Source organism: Nannospalax galili, unplaced genomic scaffold (assembly GCF_000622305.1).
Source record: "Nannospalax galili isolate Female #2095 unplaced genomic scaffold, S.galili_v1.0 scaffold405, whole genome shotgun sequence".
Taxonomy (NCBI): domain Eukaryota; kingdom Metazoa; phylum Chordata; class Mammalia; order Rodentia; family Spalacidae; genus Nannospalax; species Nannospalax galili.
This window is the reverse complement of record NW_008354532.1, coordinates 3,208,392-3,219,306: the sequence shown is the minus strand read 5'-3', so window position 1 is coordinate 3,219,306 and position 10,915 is coordinate 3,208,392. Positions and strand designations below refer to the sequence as shown.

Genomic DNA, 10,915 nt, shown 5'->3' with positions numbered 1-10,915 from the left:
ATATATATATATATGCATGCAAGTGCATGTGGAGGCCAGATGTTGATGTTGCATGTCTTTCCTTGCTTGCTTTCCACCTTTATTTTCTGAGACTGTGTCCTTTCATTAAGCCTGAAGCTCATCCATTTGGTTAATGAGGGATCTGATGACTGTCTCTTCCTTCCCACTCTCAAGCCCAAGGTTATATGCATGAGCTGCCATATTAAGCTTTTTTCTGTGGGGTCTGGGCATACAAACTCATGTCTTCCTGCTTGTACAACACATGCTTTATTGACCAAGGCATCTCCTTGGCCCCTTCATTGATTTTTAACTCTCTGGAAGTGAAATCACATTTTTAGGTAGTCATTACTCAAAAACATCCTTTAGATCATTGTTTCCATCATTCAAAATCCTTACATAGAGATAATCATACAGAACAAGAAAGAAAAAGAGGCTAAACAATGACAAAGGACTTCCTTTAGGAAAATTACCTAGAAAATTTTAGATTTGTTTTTATCCCCAAATCAAACCTTAAGTATCAGAGAAGTGACAGAATTAATAGGTTTTACAGTGACACACCTTACTAGGTAATTCCTACCTGGCAACCCTGCTTACATCGGCTGCTGATGACAGGCACACTGACCTGCAGGTTCTCAGGCAGCTCACTCACTGGCTGCTGCAGAAACAAGGCCATGAGGAGAAAATAGAGGGCAGGGACATTTGTGTGCTTAGGAAGGAAAGACTGAAGAACTGGAAACCCAGGAAAGTGGCAAGCATCTCGGTTAAGCTCCCTGAGTGTGGATCTCCCGCCGGCACTCCTGCCCACATTGAATCCTAAGAGAAGAGGAAAGTCAGCAAGAAAATCAGTAACTGGTAACTGTGCTGCACTAATGAAAAAGAGAGTAATTCAGTGGGGGTGGGGAGGGGGTGACACATCTATCTTGAGTATTCTTATAAACCAAGGCAGTAAGATCTTTCAGTCAAGTTTTACTTTACCATATATTAGACTTTAGCAAGTCTGTCCATTAGGATACGGACTGTGAAATACTGGGGGCCAATCAGATACACAAGTGTAAAAATGCTTCTCAAGGCAAAATAAACTCTACTCATAAAAATGACTTTAGGAGAGCTCTAACATTTCTGTTCATATTTCCCAAAGAATTTAATGAAATTAAAAATATAGTCTAATGGAGGATGGTATTGCAATGAAATTTCAAATATACTTTGTAAAATATAGGTAATATATTTCATTTGTCCTGAAAAAAAATCACCAAAAACCTGTCAACTTTAAGTTTTGTATGGCATTAGAGATCAGATCTTCCTCACAACACAACCTGAAATGTATCAGAAAGTGGCCAGGCAGGGGGCTGGCAAACCAAGGCCCATGTAGCTGTGTTCTCCAGAGACTGAGCTGTCACCCACAGTCCTCTGGGACCTCACTGGTGGCCAGTGAGCACTAATGTGGCTAACAGCACGAGCATTTCCACTTGTCTTGTTTATACAGGAGTCCTGAGCTGTACTCAAGTTTCAGGATGCAACCCAAACATGTTCTTTGGCCATCCCTTTCCTAAGAATGTTCATTACAAAGTGAATGTCAGCCACAATTTCAATAGAAACCTCTTGTGAACAGAAGCCAATAGACAAATGACTGATTTCTACTCTAAAGGTATTATTATTATTACTTAAAATGGAGATTCACATTTCTTCATTTTGTTTTTCCTAGGATGAAGAGGGACTATTATTTAACATAATAAAAGAACAATTATGTCTAGGTTGCTTTTAAGTATTTTATCTTCACCAAATTGCTCATTGTGATGAATTAATCATCTGAAGTACATTGTAATTAACAAAATTTGCACAGTAATTTACCAAGCTTTTTCATATCTCATTTCTGAATCACATGAGCATGTGCATTAGATATTGCCATAGATATCTGAGTTGCTTGGGTTTGAATTCTGACACTTTTCAGCTGTGTGACAGAGGACTTCAGTCCCTGGCATTTAATCTGTGAAATATATATGATGCATTCAGACTTTATCTAGTTAAGGAATAAATAAGCAACAAGTTATTATATGGCAAGTGTTCAGTTCTACTGAAGCTGTGCTAGCTATTTTGCTATAGATCAAGAAAGGACATATATTAGAATAAAAGCACCACAAATTCACTGTTTCCAAATCTTAAAACCCTATGCCTGGCTTTATTTTGAATTTGGAAGCTTCTAAACTTTTCTTTTTATTATTGATTATTAATATTTATGGCTCTTAATGGTTGTGAGATAAACTGAAGGGTGCAGGCCTATGGTGAGATTAAAAAACGACACAGCAGCTTATTTTACAGCAGGGAACTACCGAAGTCGCATACCTAACACAGTTCCTATCTTATTAGTTAAGACAGAATCTGTCTGTTCAAGCCATCCTCCGCCACTGAGTCCTTCTTTAAACTTGATGAGAATAGATTGATTACTCAGTAGGACAACAAGAATCCTCATGGCGGCTGTAACTGTGGTAGAATGCAAGTGTTCTTCCATAAACATCATAATCCAGTCAAAACCCAGGGTCCTGACCAGTTCTTCACAAGCTCTGTTCAAACAAAAATGGGATTAAAGAAAAAAAATAGTTTTAAGAATTAGGATTTCAAATTAAAAAGAAAACTATGACTGAGCCCTATTCTTGAAATAGAATCCACTTCAGGGTTAAAACAATTCTACATAAATAAGGGGCAATTCCATCTTGTGCTCGACAAGAATTGACTAGTAAGGGGCCGGGGGTGGTGGTGCATGCCTTTAATCCCAACACTCAGGAGGCAGAGGCAGGGGAGCTCCATGAGTTCAATGTCAGCCTGGTCCACAAAATGAGTTCCAGGCCAGTCAGGACTACATAGTGAGACTCTCAATCAATCAATCAATCAATCAATCAATCAATCAATCAATCAATCAATCAATCAATCAATCAATCAATCAATCAATCAATCAATCAATCAATCAATCAATCAATCAATCAATCAATCAATCAATCAATCAATCAATCAAAAAAATAAAATTGACCATCAATTCTAAAAAGGTTTTACTTACTGCAAGTTAATGCTTGTCTTTTCTTTAGATGTATAAACTAGTTTTAGCAGGATATCTAGAAGTCTGTTCCTCAAAAGTATAAGATTAGCAGATACAAGACCTCCAAACTCTTCTTCACTTCCTAAAAGGAGGATAAATGCATCAGAAATCCCAGCGGATATAGGATAAAATATCTAACACAGCTCCTTGAAAGCTCCCTGAAAACTAATCTTTTAGGAAACATTTTTTCTTTAGAAGTGATTTCCACTATAGCAGATAAGAAAAAGGATCAGCTAAATACTTTCTCTTCAGAACCTCCAAACTTGTTCATTTCTACCCCTGACCTTATCTAGAGTAGTGACAATGAGGACTTCAGTCTTCTTTTACATCAGTCTTTCCCATCTTTCCCATCTTTCCCATCTTCAATGGAGGAAAGCTAGCAGTAAGAACTCTAGGAGCAGGGCTGGAGAGAGGGCTCAGAGGTTAAGAGCAGCTACTGCTCTTCAGATGCCTCAAGTTCAATTCCTACTACCATAATAGGCAGCCAAAAATCACGTGTTTAATTCCAGATCTTGGGGGATCCAACGGCTCCTGCTTTAGCAGGCACTTGCGCACACAGACACAGACACACACACGAACATACACATAATTTTTAAAAATAACTATATGAATAAAAATAATAATCACTACAGAAAATCAATCTCCCAGGCAGGTCCTTAATTTCTTATTTCTTTAAGGATACAGTTCAATTTACTAGTGTGAACTGAAGTTCCTAGAAAAAGCGACACCCATGTTAAAAATTTTATTAGGCTAATTGATTGAAATTTCCTAATTACAGACTTGGAATGTTGCAGATCTAGACCCAAATTATCTTTGGCTATCGGACTATCTTAAGTCCACTCTCTACTTCTGTGTCTGATCAGCTAAAACCTTGTGAAATGTATGAACTGAGCAGACTACTAGCTTTTACCACAAAGCTAAGCATGTCATCAGATCACATTTGAGGCCTACAGTAGTTTTTCTTCTTTGCTTAGCCTGCTACTTGATGTTTCCACCAATGTATTTAAAAAAACTCCTTGAATTATGACTTACTTTTGTTCTGTAACTATAAAACCTTCATGAAGCCATTTCCACATGTTATTTGGGGCAACCTGAACCTCTGTTTCCAGGCTATGGTCACTCCTAACTGGCTCAAACATAAACTTCCTTTTATTCTCTTTGAGATAAGAGCTGTGTTTTATGTTGATATCAGAAAGTTTGAAAATAGGAATAAGTTTATTCAACAAATACAATTCATAACACAAAGTTAGAATTATATAGCACAGAACTGAGGTGAAATTCACACAAACACACAAAAGAAACCGGAAAAAAGGCAGAGGAAGACAGGAGCTCAGAGGTCCTCAGTGGAGCGTCTCAGAAACCCAAGACCAGGACATCAGAAGCCCATAGTGCTGGACTGCTGCACTGTGGAAAAGCCATAGGGTTGACCACTCTTCCATTTGTGCTTCCAGAGGCTGAAGCTCAACTTCATAATGGCTGTCTATCGTACTTGTTTGGGTCACGGACTAACCAAAACCTTTAAATGATCTTTTAAAATGTAAATTTACTGCTTTATTCATTATGATACTTCAAGCTCACCCAGGAACTCAAGATCCTCCCTGCCTGTTAAAAATCACCTGGAAGCCAGGAATGGTATCTGCACATGCCTTTAATCCCAGCAGAGGTAGGTGGATCTCTATGAGATCTACCTGGTCTACATTGCAAGTTCCAGGCCAGCTGGGGCTACAAGGAGCCCTGTTTCATAAAATTAACAAACAGCAACAAAGCACATCAGCCACAGCGCACTAGGAGATCTAAGCTGCGGTAAGAACTACTTTCTTTAACAATACATACAGAAAGTTAGAACTCTCAAAAGTCCTTATAAATTTTTATTTGGTCTTCTATTAATTTTGTCTCCCTTAGTTTTCAAATATAATTTAAACCAATGAACTCCAGAAGGAGTTCACAGGTTAATTCCCCCAGACTGTGCTTTTTCCATACTACACCACTCTATTTCATGCTTTTTATATTATTTACATTCATTAATTATCAGTGTTTGGCATCATTTTATTCAAGTTTTCTCTTTTTGAACATGTCTATCCTGAACACTGTGTGTACTATTTGAAAGAAAAAAACATGATTTGAATTATCTTATCATATTTGATACAACTGTTAGTCCATAGCAATTAAATAATAAGTATCATTCACAGGCTGGAGCAGCAGCATGCTTCTGACTTTACCATGTCAAATGGCAGTAAAGCAACAAGAACTTCAGCCTGATCAGCTTGGCTTTTCTACAGAAATAATGGAAATTTATACATCCTTACTACAGTGTTCACCATTAAGAAGAATTTACAACACTACTGTAGTTACTGAACTGAATGGCTAGCAAAATATGTGGAATCTAGAGGAATATTTTTCCTACAATATTTTTATAACTGAAATAAGAATGTTTTATATTTTCAACAGTCTTTGAAGTATTTTTATTTTCTAATTCATATCTATTCAGCTTCTTTGAATGCAGAACTTAGGAATAATCTTTGCACATGATGGCATAAGTTAAAAGCTTATGTTTGTTGGCTATCTAGGTTTAAATATAGTCACTGTATAATCTTAGGTAATTTCCTTTTACTTATATTTGTCTGGATGGCAGTTTCCTTATAAAATTGATGCAGTAGTTACTATGTTATAGGGCTATGGCAAGAGTAGATAGAATATTTATGTGTTCAATAAATACTGTCCACCTATTTGATCTTAATTCTGTTAATTTTTCTTTTACCGAAGAAATGTCAACATGGGTTCAAATGAACTGATGACAGGTAATTAATCAAAAACTTTATGTTGCGGGCCTATCTTCCCTTAGCATACTCTGTAATCTGTAAAGTTTCAGTCTCTCTAATCTCCTAATCTGTCCTTCAAGTTGTGGTAACTTTCCCTTCTCTTATTCAAGAAGCACAGGAAAGATCCTTACTACAGTAAGAGTTCAGCATATGGTTATAAGAGTTAAAAAAAATCACACAGATATGATTTTGGAATCATATAACAGGGAAATAACATCAGTATGCTGATCCCTCAGTATCAGTGGGGGATTATCTCTACAACTCCTATCAGGTACCAAAATCCACGGATACTGAAGTTCCTTTCCATCATAAAATGGTGACATATTTGTATATAATCTACACAAACTGTCCCTTAAACTTGGAATCATCTTTAGATTATTGCAACACTGAATATATGTAAATACTGTGTAACTAGTTATTTAAGAAACAGTGAGAATATAATGAAGTCTGTATGCCTTGGGGACAATGTAACTTTTTTCATAATAGTTTTAATATGTGGTTGGGTTAAATCCACAGATGCAGAACTCAGGCGGAGGAGGAAGAACTCCTAAGATCTGTTAATGTAATTGGAAGTCCATCTAAAAGGTCCTTTCAATGCTTTCCAGTCAGAATTCTTGACCCAGAATATGTAGCCAAAAATATATTACATGGGGAAAAAAGGCAAAAAAGATGCATTAAATAACTTAAAATATAGCACGTCATGGACTTAGGAACTCACAACCTATGAAATTTTTTTTTTGTTATACTTACATAAAATGACCCCAATAAAAATATCTTTCTCTTAGTGATACTGAATACAGAGAAAAGACTACTTAATAGATAAATGATAGTAACAGTAAGATGGATATGCCACTTTTAAGCTGATAATATGTGTCTAAAGATACATACAAATTTGAAAAATCAGACAATATTTAATTACACTAGAAGAAGCTTAGTATTTAAAGCTTGGTATATAAAACCAGGAAAGATTTTACCTTTAAAGTAAAACTCACATTCTATTAAATTTTGTATTTAACATTACATTTTTGCATAGGGGTTTGATACAAGATAAAGATATCAATGAAAGATAAAAAATATAAAGAGAAAAGTTAGATAATATTTTCACACCAAATGCAGGTATAATTTGCTCTAGAAGAGAGCAAATGATCAGGACCCTTCCAGGGTCAACTTACCAGTTTCAAGTTTTTCTTCATTATTTATTTCCATAACTACAAATTTCTCACAAACCGCAAAAGTTGGCAAAGTAGAAGAAACGAACTGGCCAAACCTTAAATAAAGAGGAAGAAAAAGCTTAGCAGTTTCATTTTTTGCTCCTCCAATGCACAAAGGAGAAATGCGTAAAAAACAAAAGTAACAAAAAATCAATTCACAAAAGCCACAGCATTTCTACTTTATGTTTGTAAACCTTCATGTTTTTGAAGTATAAGAAAAATCTAGCTGTTTAGAAGGACGAGTTCTTTAATGCATGAACTAAATGGTCTAAACAAACTGAACAGCTTAATTGATCAAGTTAAAATGTTCTGACACTATCTGCATGTTCTGATATGTATTAGCATCTACTTGTATCTAATGTAGCCTAGTGATCAAGAACATGGATTCTGGAAATACAGACAAGGTTAAGATACTGATTCACTTTTAACCATGTGACCTGGGCCAAGCAGCATCAGTTCTTTAGACCCTTGTTTCTTCCTTTATAAAGTAAAAGGAAAAGTTAAAGGTTTGATGTTTGTTGGTAATTTCAGCAAAGTGATCATTACAATGCTAGGATAAATTCTAAACAGAAAATGGTGATAATATAACTGGATATTTCCAAAACTATTCTTAAGCTCCAGTTTTGAATGTCACCAAGATACAAACAAACAAACAAGCAAACAAAAACAGCTGGAAAGATGGCTCAGGGGTTAAAAGCACTGGCTGCTCTCGAAGAGGACCCAGGTTAAGTTCCCAGTACCCACATGAAAATCAACTCCAGTTCCAAGGGATCTGATGCTCTCTTTTGGCCTCTGTGGGCATAGAACACATGAGTACACTCACATACATGCAGGTAAAAAAGTCATATATATAAAAAATAAAATAAAATACAAAACTTTCTGCAGAGACTCCATAAATATGCTCTAACCACATTTCCTTTTTTTTAACCTATGGGTTGTTTTTCTTTAGTGTGCGTGCGTGCGTGCGTGTGTGTGTGTGTGTGTGTGTGTGTGTGTGTGTGTGTGACGGAGAGAGACAGAGAGAGGAGCACATGTGTGTTGCATGCACACGTGTGCAGGTATGAATGCCTGTGCATATGTGGAGGCCAGAGAAGGGTGCTTGGTTTCCCACTTTAACACTCTTTGCCTTTTTCCTTTGAAGTAGTGTCTCTTCCTGAACCTGAAGCTCCTGTTTTCAGGCTAGGCTATAGCCAGCAAGGTCGAGATCCAATCTCTGCCCACACATCACTGGGGTTACAGGCACCCATGGGATCAAAGTAGCTTGCTACATGGGTGTTGGGATCTGAACTCAGGTCCTTATACTTGTAGAGCAAGTGCTCTTACTTCTCAGCCATCTCTTCAGTCCCTCTTAACCATATCTGTTTTTTTTTTATGTTTTATTTATTTTTACTTATTTTGTGTGTATGAATATATTGCCTGCATGTGTATAAGTACGACATGGAGGTCGGAAGAACATCAGATTCCCCTGGAACTGGAGTTATGGACAGTTGTAAGCCACCGAGAGAGAGAGAGAGACAGAGAGAGAGGGAGGGAGGGAGAGAGAGAGAGAGAGAGAGAGAGAGAGAGAGAGAGAGAGAGATCCTCTTGAGAATAGGGAGGGCTTGTTCCCTCCCTCCCTCCCTTCTGAGACAGGGTCTCACTATGCAGCTTGCTATGTAGATCAGGCAGGACTCAAACTGGCCTTGATTAAAGGCAAGCACAACCAAGCCTAGTCTCCTACACCTGAACATTTTATATCCCGGCCAACTAATGCCATGGGCTGATTATCATACCTTTTCTTACCAATATTCTATTTCTCCATAATGGCAAGATGCCAAGGCACCGCATGCTTCCCGTGCCTCATTCATATCCTGAATATACATTACAAGTATTACATAAGCAGGAAGCAATTACATTCATCTTGCTCATCTTAACCCCCTGGCGCTTTCAGTTGATTAAAAAGACAAGCAGCCATGTTCAGTACCTGAGTAGATCGTTGCTGTTGGGGAAACCTTGCAGCAGGAAGCTCAGCACATTGCTGATAGCAGCGATGGTTGGCTGGGATAAAGACATATCCCGAAGAGTCAGGAGCAGCTTTGGGATTAACTGGAATTCCCTCATTAATTTGGCATTCTTTGAAGCCTCACTGTAAGAGAAGGAGGATTTACTACACGGAACGACCACGTCTTCTATGACCGAACAGCTAACTACATGAGTATTAACTAGTACCTGGACTCTGTGAGCAGTTCAATGAAGTGTTCAAATAAAGAAAGATGAAGTTCATATGGTGCATGGAGCCAGACCTAGAATAAAAATGAACAACAGTGTATTTAAGGTTAAAAAAAAAGTCTCAAAACTTTAAAACTTCACAAAAAACAATAAAACATAGCACATGGAACTTCATATATATAATTAACTGAACATAGGAGGAAATGAAAGAGCAAAACAACACTATAAACAGACTCAAAATGACAAAAAAATGGAATTATCATGCCTTTAAAATCTACTATAAATGTTCTACATGTTTAAGAATGTCACAAAAAGATGAACATGGGGATTGACAATTTTACAGTATGGGAAGAATGAAGTCAACTAGGATTGTATGTCATGCAAAAGCATCCTTTGAAAAAATGGTAAAAGACTTTCTCAGGTGGGAGAATTCATGGCCAGCAGACCTGTGTACAAGAATGTTAAAAAGAATTTATCGAGGCACAAAATGGAATTCTGGTCTTATGAATAAATAACGTTATAACTATCACATACATAGACAAATAAAAAAAGATTTTTAAAAATGCCTTTTAAAATGATTATTTAAAGCAAATATCATATTGTTGTAATTAAGAACACACAGAAAAAAAATGTACAAAAACAAAGTCACAAGGGTGGGAAAGAAGAAACGATTCATTTCATAGAAAGGTATTTGCGTGGTATAAGTCTTCAAAGAACCCAAATTCTTTTAGATGCACATTAAAGAATCTATCAAAGAAAATGTTTGTATGCTATGATTATTTTATTTATACTTGTAAAATTGTGGTTTCTAAAAATGGGAAGAATTATTTGTAGGTTACTTGTGGTTTAGGGTAATAAAAGATGCTATAGGTAGCTGGGTGTGGTGGTGCATCCTTTTAATCCCAGAACTTGGGAGGTGAGGTAGAGGCAGACGGATCTCTGTGAGTTTGAGGTCAGCTTGGTCTACATATCAAGTTGCAGGCCAGCTGGGGCTACAGAGAGACCCTGTTTCAAAAAAAAAAAAAGATCAAAGAAATGTAGGAACTAGAACTTCTGAATATTAAGGTGAGAAAAGTTTATTATGTAAAGGGAAATCTCAGCAAATCTAAGATACGATATAATTATGCCTTTACAAAAGAATGAGATCACAGACTGCACAGCCTGTGGAAAGGCAGAAAGAAGTGATAGTTCTGCTAGTGGGTAAGGCGAAAGCTGCTTAGGGCTTGACTTAGGATGCAGGAGAGGCGGAAAGGGTAGACTCCACACAGTGAGTGCAATCTACATGATTTTGTGTCAGACTGGTTACAAACAGGAAGAAGGAAGCTTATTTTATAGTTTCAAGCCCAAAGAATGGTGGTGCTATTAATAGAAACTGAAAAGTTAAAAGGAGGAGCTAACTCAGGCAGGGATGTTAAATTCAGTTAAGGTTTTGCTAGAACATAAAAATGGAAAGGTTGAGCAAGAAGTCAGAAATACACCTGGAACTGAGAGGTGAACTCCACAGAGATGGGGCCAAAGGGAGGGAAGAGAGGGGATGGGAAGGAAAATGAACGGGAAAAAGGAGAGAGGGGGGAGGGGAGGGGAGGGGA

At 37.2% G+C, this 10,915-nt stretch overlaps 1 protein-coding gene across 7 annotated transcripts in view; it reads right to left on the bottom strand.

Moving 5' to 3' along the window:
- Positions 1 to 10,915, bottom strand: part of Wdfy3 (WD repeat and FYVE domain containing 3) — a 269,996-nt gene that overhangs the window by 84,986 nt on the left and 174,095 nt on the right. For 6 of the 7 annotated variants that reach the window (XM_017802846.2, XM_017802849.2, XM_029555331.1 and 3 more), the window contains 6 exons: positions 9,327 to 9,400; positions 9,082 to 9,243; positions 7,080 to 7,174; positions 3,050 to 3,170; positions 2,341 to 2,558; positions 578 to 813 (listed from right to left, as the gene is read on the bottom strand). In XM_017802846.2, the coding sequence (XP_017658335.1) occupies positions 578 to 813; positions 2,341 to 2,558; positions 3,050 to 3,170; positions 7,080 to 7,174; positions 9,082 to 9,243; positions 9,327 to 9,400 (906 nt within the window). The remainder of the gene's footprint in view (positions 1 to 577; positions 814 to 2,340; positions 2,559 to 3,049; positions 3,171 to 7,079; positions 7,175 to 9,081; positions 9,244 to 9,326; positions 9,401 to 10,915) is intronic. The other variant, XM_029555330.1, reaches the window with a different exon arrangement.